Source organism: Gopherus evgoodei, chromosome 4, assembly GCF_007399415.2.
Source record: "Gopherus evgoodei ecotype Sinaloan lineage chromosome 4, rGopEvg1_v1.p, whole genome shotgun sequence".
Classification (NCBI taxonomy): domain Eukaryota; kingdom Metazoa; phylum Chordata; order Testudines; family Testudinidae; genus Gopherus; species Gopherus evgoodei.
This window is the reverse complement of record NC_044325.1, coordinates 40,837,147-40,855,411: the sequence shown is the minus strand read 5'-3', so window position 1 is coordinate 40,855,411 and position 18,265 is coordinate 40,837,147. Positions and strand designations below refer to the sequence as shown.

At 43.8% G+C, this 18,265-nt stretch overlaps 1 protein-coding gene across 1 annotated transcript in view; it reads right to left on the bottom strand.

The window, feature by feature from the left end:
- The window catches only part of CEP128 (centrosomal protein 128), a 407,170-nt gene that overhangs the window by 106,300 nt on the left and 282,605 nt on the right, over positions 1–18,265 (bottom strand). Inside the window, 1 exon segment of the mRNA XM_030558988.1 lies at positions 6,068–6,117. Within this exon segment, the coding sequence (XP_030414848.1) occupies positions 6,068–6,117 (50 nt within the window).

Sequence of the window (18,265 nt, the reverse complement as noted above, 5' to 3'; positions counted from 1 at the left end):
TAATTGACTCCTTCAACCTTCAGGGACACATTGGTTGATAATATTTCTGTTTTTGTGTGTTTACATATATATTGTTAGAGGTTAACAATATAATCACAGTCTCAGTCTATACTGTATTCTGTTAATTCAGAGATCAAAAGGGCATCTTAACATTTAAATGAACTGTAAACATAGTGATGTCACTGTATTCATCTCTCTTTGAAATGTATAGCAAGTCACCTGCTACTGGTGGAGAACAGGCAATTGCCTTTTGTTAATCTGTGTAGCTAATTACTGGTGATGCTTAGGAAATAGGTCTACTTCAAAATCTCAATGATTGCCTATTGTTCGCCTAACAACTCTGAGCTGTCAGGAAAAAGCCTGGAACTGCATTAAAAACCCTTTGGGTCCTGATCCTTTTTATCTCAAATCTGCTTGATGCTTTGTGCAGGGGAAGTGTGAGTCATAAGACTGAGATCTCCAGTTCCATCTGGATTACCCTGAATATGAACTTTGGACTATAACCTATAGACTAATTCAGAAAGAACTCTTTGCAACTACAAAGCTCACCATCTCTACTATGAATCTGATCTCAGAACTGTGCTCATGTCTGTATGCATACTGATCTTTTAACCAATACACTCTCTCTTTTCTTTTAAAATGAATTTTAATTTAGTTAATAAGGATTGGCTGTAAGTGTGTATTTAGATGAGATTTGAAATATTCATTAACCTGGCTGATCCTTTGGGACTGGTAGAATTTTCTCATATGATGAATAAAATTTTCAGTAATCTTCATCATATTTGACTTGGGTGTCTGTGTGGAGGCCTAAGACTGGGTTGCTTTAAGGGAACTGTGTCATTGGCTTCTGGGTAACCAGTAAGGTATTATAGAAGCTGTTTTGTGCTGGCTTCGTTAATCTAAGTATTGGAATATCCACCAGCTTTGGGGATTGTCTGCCCCATTCTTTGCAGTTCACCCTAACTGAGTAACCACAGTGTGGCTCCCTGGAACCCTGGTAACAAATGGATATACTGGGAAGAGCAGGAAAGGCATAGTGCAAGCCTATGCACTCCCTCTGTATACTGGAGAGCTTGGGTGCGATGATGCCCTCTGATTTACAACCCTTCCTGAGCTCCTCAGGGCAATAAATTACATGCCACAATATAATTCTAAATTTTAGTGGGAATTATTGCATCTACTTTTTTAAGTTTATTTTTCTTTCCTATACCAGAGGCTACGATGTTGTAAAATGCAGTTTTGAAGGCCATTCATACATTTTCTAGATTAGTTGCTTCAAGTATCTTAGTGGGGAGGGAGGAGAATGACATGAAAAAGAGGTTACAGAATTTAGTGTGTGAAAGTGATTACATTACATGAGTAGCAACTGGTTTCTTTTCAACAAAAGCTCAGTAGGCTGCTTAAAGCCCAAAAATGTTGTATATATAGCAGATAGGACCCACTAGCTTGATAGGCAGAATGCTTCATCAGGAGCGTTTTTTGATCTATTAAGGCCTTTTCTCAATTAAGGTTTAGTGCAAGTTGTAGTGTAAATTGTGATTTACAACAATAAATCTTACCCTGGTTTGAGACTGAGGAAAGATGCTTTTGCACAAATCAGAGATGTAACCTGACCCTCACCGGCCTAGGCCCCCAAAACACTGAGAGACCAACCAAGGTGCAGCACCCATGTCCTTTTATTCTTTGTGTCCGTTCCCACCACCTACTATTTACAAGTATTTACAGAGACCAAGACTCTTGGAGACTACTAGCTACCTAGCCAGCAGGGATCTAGAGCCCACGTTTCCCCCTCCTTTCTGTCTCTTAGCCAGCTTTATATGGCAGGCTGGCTACCCAGGTCTGCAGGTGGATCCCCTCTGGTAATTAGGGCGTGGCCCCTCAACCAGCCCAACTAACCCTTTTTCCTCTAGAACAGGGCTAACAAGGGCCTGGCTTGTTTCTCCGAGCCAACACCCTGTTATACTCCTCCTCGCTGAAGAAGCATACGGTCCAGCCGCCCTCGGCCCACCTGCCTTCCGGCCCTTTCGCCTTTTATTTTTACTTGGGGTGAGACTCTCCGCGGGAAGGTCTTCCCCCGGACCTGGGTGAGCCCCACCCCCTCCACCAGCGTTCGCTCCATCCCCCGCCCACAGAAGGTACACTACGGAGGCAGACACTGCCCCCCTAATTCTGCCTCTGCCCGCAGATCCTCACATCAATCACACGGTAGGGAGGGCCCCAACCCTTGCTCCTCCTGTACCTGAGGGACAGGGTCGGGAGTTATGCTCACATCGGGCAGGATCTTCCCTGCCTCAGTTTCCCCTACATCTGTGTGTGGGTTCGAGGCCTCGTCTGCGTACAGCCTCGTCCAAGCATGCCAGCTTGGTGTTGTCTTCCCACTTTCACAGGGATAGTGGGCAGGTTCCATCCCCCTATCTGCCCTGCTACCTGTGTCCACTCACAAAACATGGCCCACCTGCACTCCATCTCCGGGCAGTCCCGTTTTGTGTGTCCCGGTTTGCTGCATTTCCAGGAGGTAAGCCAGGCCAATCGATCGGGTGTCCCTCAGGGCTCACCCCTCTTCCCTGGGGCCGCCCCAGAGAATGGCTCAGGTTGCCTCTTCCCTGGCTCCCTATCCTTCTGGGGCTGGTCCTCCCTCCGGGGTCTCTCGGCCTCTATGTACTCTTCGGTTAACCTCACCGCAGCCTCTACAGTCTCAGGCTGGTGTTGCCTCACCTAGACCCATATTGTCTTGGGGAAGCTTTGTAACAACTGTTCCAATGATCACACTGTCCATAATCTCCGCTGTGGTCTGTATCTTGGGCCGTAGCCACCAGGTCGCCCAGTCTGTTAGCCTCTCGGTAAAAGTGCGGGGCCGCATGGCGGCCGTCCAGCGAGCGGCCTGCAGCTTCTGCCGGTAGCGTTTGGCTGATAGGCCCACCAGGTCTAGAGTAGCGGCCCATACAGTCCCATAATCCCGGGCGCGTTCTTCGCTCAGTGCCATATAGGCCGCTTGAGCCTCTCCCACCAGGTACAGTGCGAGCCGAAGGGCCCAAGTTGTCCTTTCCCACCCGGTGCCTGTGGCTACCCGCTCAAATGTCCCCAAGAATGCATCCGGCTCATCTGCTGGGCTCATCTTGCATAGTCCCCAGCCCGGAGCCTGGGTGCCCTCACTCACCGCAGGACTCATCAGCCACTGTAGGAGCTGCGCTTGAGTATTGGTCTGCTCCCTGAGAAAGTCCTGCAGGCTTTGTTGTTGTTCTGCCTGCCTGGTCAGGAACACCTGCTTCTTAGTCTGCTGGGACAACAGGACATTGACCAGGGCCTGCTGCATCTCCTCCTGCAGCTTCACCACCCATTTTAGGGTCTTTTCCATCTCCAGGGCCGCCAACCACAGTCGCTGGTGTCATATCCCGGATAAGCCCCCATGTGTAACCTGGTACTCACCGGCTTAGGCCCCCAAAACACCCAGAGACCAACTGAGGTGCAGCACCCGTGTCCTTTTATTGTTTGTGTCCATTCCCACCACCTACTATTTACAAGTATTTACAGAGACCAAGACTCTTGGAGAGTACTATCTACCCAGCCAGCAGGGATCTAGAGCCCACCCTCCTCCCTTTCTTGTCTCCCTCTCCTTCCTGTCTCTTAGGCAGCTTTATAGGGAAGGCTGGCTACCCAGGCCTGCAGGGCTAACAGGGGCCTGGCTTGTTTCTCCTAGCCAGCACCTTGTTTCAGAGTTCACACCAGTACAGTAGATCTATACTAAGGGGTTTGCACTAGTGTAGATTCATCAGTGGCTGAAATTTCCAGTGTCAACAAGGTATCAAATTGTGTTTCCCAATCTTTTCAGGCAACTGTTCCAGTTTATCAATAAAAATACCACCTTCTAAAGATCTTGGCTTTATTGTCCAAAACCTCCCTTTTAATTGTGCATTCTCTTACGCAAATGAAGCTTGACGTGTTCAAAAGACACTACAGTTTGGAGCACCTACGGCAGTCCAAGAAAATGAAAATGAAAAATAAGTGGGCAGGGGAGAGTCAAAAAGGCACAGCACAGTAGCTTGGAATCAAGGCAAAACATGGAAAGGCTAGTGTACCAGTCACAAAATCTGAAAAGAACCAGCACTGGTTTCATGTTTATTGTGAGTCACTGAATAAAGTTAACAGCAAAAGTACAGAACTTAGTAAAGCCAAAGAGTCAAAGGATAATTTTGCAGTTCAGACACTTAATTCATAATTCCTTCAGAACTCTTGGGTGTACTACATGGGCCTGTTAACTTGTTGCTTAATTTATCAATTTGGTTCTGCATTACTACTTTTGACCTCTCAACTTCTGAGTATCTCATCTTTGCAATTCGAAAAGAGTAGATACCTTAACTACCCCATGGCAAAAATGTATGCAGATAAGTCTTTAGCTTCTCCACAATAGTCTTATTCTTCTTGATTGCTCCCTTTACTCCCTTTTAATGCAGCAGACCTAGAGCTTCTTTAATAATCTTCCTGTTTCTGACATAGTTAATTATGTCTTATTTGTTTTTTATATTTATGACTATTTGCTTTTCATATTTTATTTAAGCCTTTTAACTTCCATACTACATGTTGCCTGCTGTATTTTTTGCTCCTCTCAAATGTTTTCATATGCGCTTGATTTTCATTTTCTAAAAGACACCTGCTTTGCTTGAATAAACCTCCTGAACCTCACCATTTAGCCATACTGGTTTATTTCTTGCCTTCCTATTCCTTTTGAGTTCAAAGGAATGCATGCCTTCTGTGACTGTTACGGTATGCTTAAATAGTATTCCAGTGCTGGGTCTAAGGTTAAAAAAGGTTCAAGACTAATGTAAACCACTAACTGCTAATAAAGTTAACCACTTCACTGCTGTATGACATACTAAATTCTATACATCTAGCAAGGGTTTGCCATAGGAAATTCGACCATACTTGGCACACTCTAGGGCTTCATTTCTTTGAATGGACATTTCACTGGACATTGCTGCCAGAACACACACACATGCTGTGGCTGCATGGAGATTTACAAAGCTAGCTGGGATGAAAATTGAATCTACATTTGAGATTTTACTCGATGTTATGGGAAAAACAAATATACTCCAAGAAGAGGAATCAACCTAATGAACTAGATCAGGGATCGGCAACCTTTGGCACGCAGCCTGCCAGGGTAAGCACTCTGGCGGGCCAGGCTGGTTTGTTTACCAGTTGCGCCAGCAGGTTCGACTGATCGCGGCTCCTGCTGGCCATGGTTCGCCGCTCCAGGCCAATGGAGGCTGTGGGAAGTGATGTGGGCTGAGGGATGTGTTGGCCACAGCTTCTCACAGTCCCCATTGGCCTGGAATGGTGAACTGCGTTCAGCGGGAGCTGCTATCGGCCAAACCTGCAGACGTGGCAGGTAAACAAACTGGCCCGACCAGCCAGGGGGCTTAACCTGGTGGACCGCGAGCTGAAGGTTGACAATCCCTGACCTAGAGTAAAAACACAAACATACACAGACACACATATACCTATTACATTACATATATGTGCACATTTCTATAATTTTCTTCTGAAACATCTGGTCTTTTAACTAACTTTTCCAAGTAATGGAATTTGCTTTCCTGGCAAAGAAAATTGAGAAGTGTTTTCATAAATATCCCCTCTGCATTTGCATTGTGCCTATATATATGCCCACATGGAGAGGGGCCAAACATATGATATAAAAAGAGCAACCGCCAACGGAGACAAATTCAGTACAGCTTGGCTCACTCCAAAGGGAAAGCACCCATTTTGCTGATGAACTGCATTTGCCACCTACAGAAAACAATAGTAATTGGGCTGAATCTCACTGGTGGCTGTAGTATCATGAATAGACTAGACAGCAAGAAGTACAACCATGAGATGGAAGCCTGCTAGCCAGTTAAGTCTGCTCTATTATCAGTCTAGCTATTGGCTGGAAGAAAGCAATCCAGCATTGTAGTCTTACCGGTGAGCAGTCACTGTGTGGCTGTGGGTTTCCTCTGTGTGGATTTAGGAGAAAGGCATTAAGGAGGAAGGTTACCAAAAAATAAAGCTTCTCCAGTCTAATTAGTAGATATACCTGTAGCGCTGCCATTTCTTCCTCTCTCCTGTGAGTCTTCTCCAGCAGATCTGCAAGAAAGACAAAACAGAAAGCAATGAGAACTGAGGCCTGGTCTACACTACGCGTTTATACTGATTTTAGCAGCGTTAAACCGATTTAACGCTGCACCCGTCCACACAACGAGGCCCTTTATATCGATATAAAGGGCTCTTTAAACCGGTTTCTGTACTCCTCCCCGACGAGAGGAGTAGCGCTGAAATCAGTATTACCATATCGGATCAGGGTTAGTGTGGCTGCAAATTGATGGTATTGGCCTCCAGGCGGTATCCCACAGTGCACCACTGTGACCGCTCTGGAAAGCAATCTGAACTCGGATACACTGGCCAGGTAGACAGGAAAAGCCCCGCGAACTTTTGAATTGCATTTCCTGTTTGCCCAGCGTGGAGCTCTGATCAGCACGGGTGGCGATGCAGTCCCAAATCCAAAAAGAGCTCCAGCATGGCCCTTACGGGAGTTACTGGATCTGATCGCTGTATGGGGAGACAAATCTGTTCTATCAGAGCTCTGTTACAGAAGACGAAATGCCAAAACATTTGAAAAAAATCTCCAGGCTATGATACAGAGTCCACAGCACAGTGCTTTGTGACAAGCGTAACGGAAAGCCAAAGAATCAAATGGACACTCATGGAGGAAGGGAGGGGGGACTGAGAACTCCAGCTATCCCACAGTCCTCGCAGTCTCCGAAAAGCATTTGCATTCTTGGCTGAGCTCCCAATGCCTGTAGGGTCAAACACATTGTTCGGGGTGGTTCAGGGTATATCTCATCAATTTACTCCCCCTGCCCCCCCCGTGAAAGAAAAGGGAAAAAAATCGTTTCTTGACTTTTTTCAATGTCACCGTATGTCTACTGCATGCTGCTGGTAGACGTGGTGCTGGGGCACTGAACAGCAGCATCCTCTCCCCTCCCTTCCCCGGTGGCAGACGGTACAGTGCAGTAGGACTGGTAGCTGTCCTCGTCATCAGCCCGTGAGTGCTCCTGGCTGGTATCAGGTGAGGTCGGCTGGGGGCACCTGGGTAAAAATAGGAATGACTCCCGGTTATTCCTGGCAGATGGTACAGAACGGTTGGTAACCGTCCTCATCATAGCAACTGGGGGCTGAACTCCATCAGCCCCACCCCTTTCATGTCTAAAGAAAAGATTCTGTACTGCCTGGACTATCATAGCAGCGGATTGCTGGGCTCCTCTCCCTGCCACTGTTTAATATCCTGCCTGGACTATCACAGCAGCTGGAGGCTGCCTCCCTCTCATTTTATCTCATTAAAAAGTCAGTGTTTCTTATTCCTGCATTCTTTATTACTTCATCACACAAATGGGGGGACCCTGCAATGGTAGCCCTGAAAGGTTGGGGGAGAAGGGAAGCAACAGGTGGGGTTGTTGCAAGGGCACCCCCTAGAATGGCATGCAGCTCATCATTTCTGTGGGATCTGACACACAGCGACTGTGCTCTCTGGTTCTCTGATACACTCCTTCTCTAGTACACTTGCCCCATATTCTAGGCAGGACTGACTCTATTTTTAGATAAAACATAAAGGAGGGAATGACCCGGGGACTCATTCTCATTTTTGTCTTTGCGCCCCCGGCCGACCTCAGCGAAGGTCAGCCACGAGCACCCATGACAGCAGCAAATGGTACAGAACGATTGATAACCATCATCTCGCCAATTTACAATGGCACAGCAGACGGTACAGAACGACTGGTAACCGTCTCTGCTACCTTGCAAATAAATGCTGCTTTGTAGGGCTGCAGTACCACCTCTGTCAGCGACATCCAGTATACATACGGTGACAGTGACAAAAGGCAAAAAGGGCTCCATGGTTGCCATGCTATGGCGTCTGTCAGGGCAATCCAGGGAAAAAGAGCGCGAAATGATTGTCTGCCGTTGCTCTCACGGAGGAAGGAACGAGTGACGACATTTACCCAGAATCACCCGTGACACTGTTTTTGCACCATCAGGCATTCGGATCTCAACCCAGAATTCCAATGGGCGGGGGAGACTGCGGGAACTATGGGATAGCTACCCACTGTGCAACGCACAAGGAATCGATGCTAGCCTCGGTACATAGATGCACACCGCCGAATTATTGTGCTTTGTGTGGCTGTGTGCACTCGACTTTTGTCCCATTTACAAAACCGGTTTATGTAAAATCGGAATAATCCTGTAGTGTAGACGTACCCTGAGTTACTTGTTAATAAGCTCAACTTGAAGTGTTAGCACCTGATAAAGAAAACCAATGATAAAGATGTCAAGTTTTTGTATGAAATGTCATAAAAATGTGCCCTGTGAAACTGAAATGTGCCAGTGATAAGAATGTTGCCAAGCGTGGGCTGCTGAAGTGATTAAAAACTAGCTGTAAGAAGGCAATTTGACTCAGAAAGCCACTGAATGGGGCAGAGTTCAATTCAGACAAAAAGATATATTTACCTTTAATTTTTCTTTATTTTAACACTTGTATCAGAAATGACAAAAGAGATCTTTTCTGAAAACTGATTAAAAATAGGAAAGAGATCAAAGATATTCAATTAAAAATCATTGTTCACTCTGGAGTAAATTTTTCTGACCAAGTTACAACCCCTTGAAGAAAAGTGCGTTTATTAATAGAAGTGCAGTCTTAATCACAGTCATAATAATTATCACCTTTCACTAGGACAGAGTTAAAAAAAGTTTGATCATGGAAATGGCAAGCTCCCTGAAAGATCAGTGCCTGACAGGAAAAGTACTCACTAAAAGAGAACTCACTCTCTTGCAGTCTATGGTCCATGACATCTTGCATTTTGATATTCACTTATGTAACAACCACCAAAATATACTTGACAGTTTATGTTGCTCTGCACTTGCCTATTTCAGCTCCACATACGATTTGTCACATGAGTTGCACTACTCTTAGTTTCACTCACGTACTTTGGGAATATAGTTGAACTCAGGATATAGTGTGTGATGTTCACAGTTCTATCTGGGAAACCTTGACAGGTGACCTCACAAAGTCCCCAAGAAAAACAGAAACGAGTGTTCTGAACACATTTTTCTTTCTAACTACTGTAACTGACAAAAAACTCAGTTCAGAGTCTGGCATCAAACAGAAAGAGTATCCCAACAAATTCAGAGACGGCTTTGAACCAAGATGTGCTCTGATATGCTGGGATGAGGAAAGATGTTGGTTTGAGAGAACTTTAACTGCCCCAATAGCCTTGTGGGAAAGTACAACTGGGGTCTCAAGATTCACAACTCCTCCCTGATACAGCTCAGGTAAGGAGCAGTGGATTGTCAGATGTCCAAAAGCACCTATGCAAAGTTGGTGGGAGAAAGAGTCCATTCATACAATGGCACATAGGTCAGTGACCAACATGGAACCAAAAGCATCCATAGTGAGAGCTATTTAATTATTCTTCCTGTATGCAAAAGACCTTTCCTTCTTTCCTTGGTACTCTTATTTTTCTTACTCAGTCCACAGTATTTAGCGCTACACATAGTAAAAGTTTCTCAATTTCCCCCTTTGCCACTACTGCTTGATAGTAACAATGAATCACACTCCAGGAGAGAATAAGTATAACAGTAATTTGTCCTTGTTATACACTACTGTTACACTGAACACAAAGGGATGTGGAAAAAGCCTTTTTGGAAAGACAACTTTTTGGTGGCCATCACTCGTTTCCAATCCAAAACCATGATTACCCCCTTGGGATAGAAATAGTTTCAGCAGAAGAAGGGACAGAGAGTAGTATTCCAGACCAATCAAAGAACAATCAAACCACTGCATGACTCTGGGAGAACACCCTTTAGAGGAAGGGTCACACTAGAGGAGAGGGAGAGGAATATCTGGGATCAATGGGGTGATTCAGACAGTTCAAATGGGGTTTCTGATAGAGCTGTCAGAAAAAAACCCCTAAGACAAGCTTATCATATCCCTGAAACTAAAGTCAAGACACCAGCACCTGAGAGTGACTCAAGTCATCTCTCCTTTGTTATGGTTTGGAGCCCAGAGACAGTTGCTCTCCAAAATCAAAAAAGAGATGAGAAAATCGGACAGGACCAACATCATTCAGAAAATACACAAGGCGGCAAGATTTCAGATGGAATCTCTAAAACCCACAATAGTAAATCTCTCTCAACATACCCATACCAGAGCGCCACTAGTGGTACGTGTACTTCTACTATTACAAGGGAATCTTCCAGCCAAAAGCCTTCTCTTTTGTCCCGTTGACAGTTTTGAGGGAGTTTACCAAAATACCAATGGTTTTAGTAGCAGCCCTTCTACTCATTCCTGTACAACCTGCTAATTCAAGCTTTCTTAAGAAAAAGACCATTACAGAAACAAACACCCAAATCATTCCTATAAAAGCAAGTATGTGGCAAACAGATTCGAGCCATCCAATCCTGACATAGGCTGCAACAGCTTGGTAATGACTCAAGGCAGAGACAAAGTCAAGGGCTCTATTTAACATCCTACTTGGTGCAGGAAAAGAAGTGAAGGGCAAAGGTGGTTCTATGCCACTTTTTCACCTCCCCATATAATACGGTTATTTTAGTCTCCTGTATAAATTAGAGCAGCATGGCAGGTGTTTGTCTAATCTCTCCTTGAAAACCTCCAATGCGGGTGGATTTCACAAGCTCTCTTGGAAGCCTATTTCAGGGCTTAACCATTCTTATATTTAGAGAGTTTTTCTTAATATCTAACCAAAATCTCCTTTGGTGAAGGATACACGCCTTACTTCTCCTGCCTTCAGTGGATATTGCAGAACAATTGATCACAGTCCCCTTTATAACAGCGCTTAACAGGTCCTCCCTCAGTCTTCTTTTTTCAAAATTAAACATGACCAGTTTTTTTAATCTTAGCTTATAGGTCAAGTTTTCTAAATCTTTTATAATTTTTGTTTCTCTCCTCTGGATGCTCTTCAGTTTGTCCATACTGTTCTTCAAGTGTGGTGCCTAGAACTGGACACAATACTCAAGCTAAGATCTCACTAGTGACAAGTGGAGCAGAACAATTACCTTCTGGCTTACATGAGATACTCCTGTTAATACATCGCAGAATGATATTAGCCTTTTTTGCAGCTGCATCATATTGTTGACTCATTTTTAATTAGTGATCTGCTATGATCCCAGATCTTTTTTCAGCAGTGCTACTGCCTAGCTGGTTGTTCTCCATTTTTTGTGCATTTGATTTTTTTCTTCCTGAGTGTAGTGGAGTACTTTGCCCTCAATTTAATGAATTTTTGTTGATTTCAGACCATTTTTCCAATCTTTCGTTTTGAATTCTAATCCTGTCCGCAAAAGTGCTTGCAACTCCATTCACAAATTCTATATGCATACTCTACTCTGCATTATTCACATCATTCATAAAAATATTATTATTAATAAAAAAAATACCAGACCCAGGACAGACCCCTCTAGGATCTTAAAATATGTCCTCCCAGTTTGACAGGGAATCATTGATGATGACCCTTTAAATATATTTTTTCAACCAGTTGTGCACCCACCTTATGGTAATTTCATCTTGACCATATTTCCCTAATTTGCTTAAGTGAATGTCATGTGGGATAGTGTCAAAAGCCTTAATAAAATAAAATATATAATGTCTACAGCTTCCATTCTATTTACTAGGCCAGTAACCCACTCAAAAAAGGAAATTGGTTGGTTTGTCATGATTTGTTCTTGACCGATCCATATTGGTATTACTTATTACCTTATTATCCTCTAGGTGCTTACAAACCGATTGTTTAATAATTTGTTCCAGTATCTTTCCAGGTATCAAAATTAGGCTGACGGGTCTATAATTCCCTGGGCTCTCTTTGTTCTCCTTTTTAAAGATAGGTACTATGTTTGCCCTTCTCCAGTCCTCTGGGAGCTCACCCATCTTCCATGAGTTCTCAAAGATAATTGTTAATAGTTTCGAGATTGCTTCAGCTAATTCCTTAGGTACCCGAGGGTGAACTTCATCAGGGCCTGCCAACTTGAATACATCTAATTCATCTAAATATTCTTTAACCTGTTCCTCCCACCTTGCTAATTTAATTGTGTTAAGTAGGTAGTCACAAAAAAACTTTTTAGTGAAGGCTGAGACCAACAAAATTAAAGGCATTAAAATGAACACCTCAATCTTCTTAATGTCATCTGTTATTAGCTCTCATTCCCCCCTAAGTAGTGAATCTACCCTTGCCTTCATCTTTCTCACATTTATAGAGTCATAGATTCCAAGGCTAGAAGGGACCATTGTGATCATCTAGACCAGTGGTTCCCAAATTTAACAACCTGTGAATCCTTCACTAAAATGTCAAGTCTCACGAACCCCCTCGTAAAAATAAGTATTTCCAGGGATTTTCTCCTTTACCTGAGTATAAATTATAAAAGTAATGATCTTGGAAATGTAAAATTTGTTTTTATGACATGCTTATTACACACTATTATTATATTATTATTATTTATAATTACAGTATTTTTATTACATTATGAAAACAGCAACACTCTTCCAAGATCTCACTTTCATAGCTTGTATCACTTCAAATAAACCTGTTATAAGACAAGGCTCCTATGTTTCATCAAGGAGTATCAGATGCAAAACAGCATGAAGGTATTTAAGAAGACAACTCAAAGAATTCTTCCTACACAAGCATTCAGGTCTTGAGCAGTCCAGGCAAACAACGCACGTTACAACAAAGCTTAAACTTGTTCTTCATAATAATTTTTAAAACAATACTAGCTGCCTATTTAATTATAAAAACAGCAAAAAATATCTACCTCCTGTGATAGACCCAGGCCAGGTTAGAACAGCAGAGTAGTAGAAGGGAGATATACTGGCCACTAGATAAGCAGTTTTCTGTTCCCTGAGTGACCAGAGCAGGGGCTGCTCCAGGCTAATGAGAACACAGGTGAGGCTGTTAAGCACCTGATTCTAATTAAGGTCCCTCTGATGCTATGAAAGGGCTCACTCCAGTCAGGCCAAAGGGAGCCAGAGGAGAGGAAGTGCACGTGAGGAACTGGGAGCAAGAGGTGTGCAAGAAGCTGAGAGTGAGTAGGCATACCGCTGGAGGACTGAGAAGTACAAGCGTTATCAGACATCAGGTGGTGAGGACAAAGATGATGTTGGGAGGAGAACATGGGGAAGTAGCCCAGGGAGTTGTAGCTGTCATGCAACTGTACCAGGAGGCACTCTAGACAGCTGCAGTCCACAGGGTCTTGGGCTGGAACCCAGAGTAGAGGGTGGACCTGGGTTCCTCCCAAACCTCCCAACTCCTGATCAAACACAGGAGGAATTGACCTGGACTGTGGCTTCTACCAGAGGGGAAGGTCTCTGGGCTGTTTCCCGACCCACAGGGTGAATCTGTGAGGCGAGCAAATCTGCCAATAAGCGCAGGACCCACCAAGGTAGAGGAAGAACTTTGTCACAACTGGTGTCAACAGTGGGATTTGGTGTGCACAGTGCAGAGGAAGAAGGAGGGTGATTTAAAAAAAAAAAGAATAAAAAGGTAGAGGGTTTTTTTTCCCCATCACAATGGATGACATAGTATGGGCATTGATGCAAGCTACGGCGGCCAAGCAGAAGGCTACCTGTGTCCAGGCAGCCGCCCAACAGGAAGCAGTGCGGCTGCAGCAAGAGACTAATTACCTGCTGATGGATCAGGCTGCTCAAGACTGAGCTATGTTTCGGGAACTGGTAAACCAGGTAAAGACCCTTACAGAGCTGAACCGCGGCCATCATGGGACGCATATCATATGGGCCAGCCATTGGCTGCAGAAAATGATGCAGGAGGATAATGTAGAGGCATACCTTCTGGCCTTTGAGAGGACAGCCCTAGGAGAGCCCTGGCTTCAAGATCAGTGGTCTGGTATCCTTGCCCCATTCCTGTGTGGGGAGGCCCAGAAGGCCTACCATGATTTGCCTGAAGAGGCTGCAACAGACTACCCCCGGCTGAAAGCAGAGATCCTGGCCAGATCTGGGGTAATGACCACAGTGCGGGCCCAGTGGTATCACAAGTGGAGGTACCAGAAAGACAAAACCCCGCGGTCCCAACTATATGACCTCATCCATCTCACACGAAAGTGGTTGCGAATGGAGTCTTGGAGTCTGGAAGAGATACTAGAGGGTCTGGTCATTGACTGACACATGACGGGACTACTGCCAGATCTTCGCTCCCAGGTAAGCCAGAATGAACTCTTCACTTATGACGAGGTTGTCGCCCTAGTAGAGAGGCAAAGGACTGTGAGGGAGCTGACCCGACCAGTTAAGGAAGAGGCACCCCGGGTTAAACTAGCAGCACTAAGCCCTAAAGCTTGGATGGCCCAGGAGGGCCCAGGTGGAAAAAGAGAAGGGCTGAAGGCCCATCAGAGGCTACAAAGAGTCGGAGCATTGAGGGAGAAGAGGATTGTGATGTTAGACCAAAAGACTGGGGAACGCCTAGGGCTCCCTACAGATGTTATGCCTGCAGGGAGTGGGGACACATAGCTGCACAGTGTCCCAGTGCTGAGGAGCCTATGCCGTGTAACCTGGGGAACTGGGCAGACCCATGCTCCTTAATTTTTTTTTTATATTTTCTATAATCCATCTTGTGGGGGGTCTCACTAACCCCACATATGTACACCAGACCAGCTAAACTAAATGGGGTAGAGACCAAGGCAGTGGTTGATTTGGGAAGTACTATCAGGGTAGTTTTAGACAGGGTAAAATGGATTTATTTGGGTTTAAATCCCATTAGGAGTTGGGCATCTGAGTGTTAAAGGCAAGAACACTTCTGTTAGCTGCTTTCAGGTAAGCCTACAGTTGTTAGGGGATGTGTTTCAGACCTGGGTCTGGGTTTGCAGCAGGCTAGCGAGTCTGGCTCAACCAGGCAGGGCACTGAAGTCCTAAGCTGATGGGGCAGGAAAGCAGGGGCAGAAGTAGTCTTGGTACATCACGTGGCAGCTCCCAAGGGGGGTTCTGTGATCCAACCGGTTAAATGTTTGCTTTCATCCACTTAGCTCTTGGAAGTCCAGGGGCTTTGAGCTGCTGGCCCCATGCTGCCCAGGATCCCTAGGGACAGCTCTGTCCACCATTAGGGATTCTTTTCCCCCCAAGAACCCTCGTAACATTTCATGAACCCCAGTTTGGGAACCACTGATCTAGACTGACCTCCTGTGTAACAGAGGTCATAAAACTTCCCCAAAATAATTCCTAGAGCATACTTTTTAGAAAAAAACATCCAATCATGATTTAAAAATTACTAGTGATGGAAAATTCACTACAACCATTGATAAATTGGTCCAATGGTTAATTACCCTTACCATTACAAATTTACACCTTATTTCCAGTTTGAATTTGTCTTGCTTCCACACTGATTGTGTTATAACTGGACGGTGTTACAACTTTTTCTGAGAGATTGAAGAGCGCATTATTAAATATTTGTCCACCATGTAGATAGTCATAGACCATAATCAAGTCTCCCTTTAATCGTCTCTTTATTAAGCTAAATAGATTTGGCTCTTTGAGTTTTCTAATCCTTTAATCATTCTTGTGGCTCTTTTTTAAACCCTCTCCAATTTATCAACAGCCTTCTTGAATTGTGGGTGCAATATTCCAGCATTAGTTGCACCAGTGCCAACTATAGTGATAAAATAATCTCTCTACTCCTCCTCGAGATTCCCCTGTTTATGCACCCAAAGATTGCATTAGCTCTTTTGGGCACAATGTCATACTTGTTGAACTGATTATCCACCACCACAGCCAAAACTTTTTCAGAGTTACTGATTTGTAGAATAGGGGTTCCCTCCCATAAGTATGGCCTACATTTTTTGTTTCTAAATGTATACATTTACATTTAGCCATAATAAAATGCATATTGTTTCCTTGCACCAAGTGATCCAGATTGCTCTGTAACAGTAACCTGTCCTCTTCATTATTTACCACTCCTCCAATTTTTATGCCATCTGCAAACTTCAGCAGTGAAGATTTTATGTTTTCTTTCAGGTTATTGATAACAATGTCAAATAGCACAGGGCCATGAACCAATGCCTGTGGGACCCCACTAAAAACACACATTCTATGATGATTCCCCATTTACAATTATATTCTGAGACCTATCCATTAGCCAGTTTTTAGTCCATTTAATGTGTGCCTTTTTTTATCATTCTAGATTTTATAATCAGAATGTCATGCAGTAGTAAGTCAAATGCTTTACAGATATCTAAGAGTATGTCTACACTCCAAAAAAAGACCTGCAGCAGCAAGTCTCAGAGGCTGAGTCAACTGGCTCAGGCTACAGGACTAAAAATAGCAGTGCAGACATTGGGCTTGGGCTGGAGACCGGGCTCTGAGATTCTTCACCGTCATGGAGTTTCTGATCCATAGCTGCAGCACAAGCCGAACATCTACATTGCAATTTTTAAGATCCACAGCCCAAGACCCGCAAGCCGGAGTCAGTTGACCTGGGCTCTGACACTCAGTGCTGTGTGTTTTTTATTGCAGTGTAAACAGACCTTAAGTATATTATGTCAACACTATTACCTTTATTAACTAAATTTTTCTTCTCATCAATAACATAAAAAGTTAGTTTGAGAGGATCTATTTTCCATAAACATATGTGACACACTGAACCTCAAAGTAGCACCCTGTATCTCTCAAATTCATCAGATGGTTGCAGTATTTCATACAAAGTATACCAGGTTTAAGATACCATATGAAACTCAATGTTCTGTGAAAATATGTACATCATTATGATGTATGAAGTTATGAGATTTTGCTATAAGGTTGTTATTGAAATATGTTGTGAATTTGGGAGATGCCCACTGCTAGCTCTCCAGTGACAACAAAGATGGTGATCCACACCCAAATGGGTGCTAAGCAACCATCACGAGCTATTGACCAGTGGGAGAAGTGTAAATAAGGAATGTACAATTCAATAAGAGACAGTTGCGCAAGCACCATACAATGGAGATAGCTTAACTCTGTGACTCAGCAAGGCTCACCAGAACATGTCTGGGCCAGTATCTTTCCTGGGACATGAACTGAGAGTATAAAACAAGGGACAGCCGCATCATCGGACCATCGCTCTCCTCCTTCACCTACACTGAAGGCAACAAGAACACTGGGAAGACAAAGACTTGAACTGAGGAGATTGTCCCAAGCTGAGAAGGAAATTCAGACTATGTATTAAGAAGTGTCAGTTGCCTGTAATATCTATTAGTGAGAAAAACTGTTTGATTTAAATCTTGCGTAGTCTGATAATGTTTAGAATTTAGACTGCGTTTTTACTTTTGTAACCATCTTTGTCCTATATGCCCATCACTTATAATCACTTAAAATCTATCCTTCCGTAGTTAATAAACTTATTTTAATGTTTTATCTTAACCAAGTGAGTTTGTTTAAAGTGCACGGGAAACCTGCTTACATTAGAGACAGGTGCATGTCCACTATCCTTTGACAAAGTGGCAAACTAATTAATGAGCTTGCATTGTTCAAGAGGAGGTCTTGAGCAGTATAAGTTGGTACATTTCTGGGATGCAAGGCTGGGCAGATTTGCTTGTGTTTCCTTGTGTATGGTTCAGGAGTGAGTTAGAACATTCATGCAATTTAACTGGGTGTGTCGCTGTAGCTGGTGGCTTAATTATAACAGCATCTGGAGAGGTTTGCTGCCCGTCATTAGTAAAGCATCATGGGAGAGCCCATGCTGGAGAATTAAGGGGGCACAGCACTCCCACAGTTCCAGGCTGTACCATGGGGATTCCGTTACAAAATGTTAATCTACATTAATTACGTTCCCCCTCTTCATTTGTTTATGAATTGAGTCCTGTATCACTCACTACATTATCTTGCCCAGGACTGATGTCATGCTGACAGGCCAATAATCATCTGCATCATCCCATTTACCACATTTAAAAATTGGCACATTTACTTTCTTCCAGTCTTCTGAAACTTTTCCAGTATTCCAAGACTTATTGAAAACAAATACTAAAAGTCTAGTGAGCTCCTCAGCCAACTCTTTTAAAATTCTTTGAAGAAAATTATCTGGACCTGCTAATTTAAAACTGTCTAACGTTAGTAGCTTCCATTTATCACACTCCTGAGATACCAGTGAAATGAAAAGAGAGTGTTATCATCACCATATGATGAGAAAATAACATCTGTTTTTCCCCCAGTATAGAACAGAAATATTTATTGAACGCTTCTGCTTTATCTGCATTATTACTG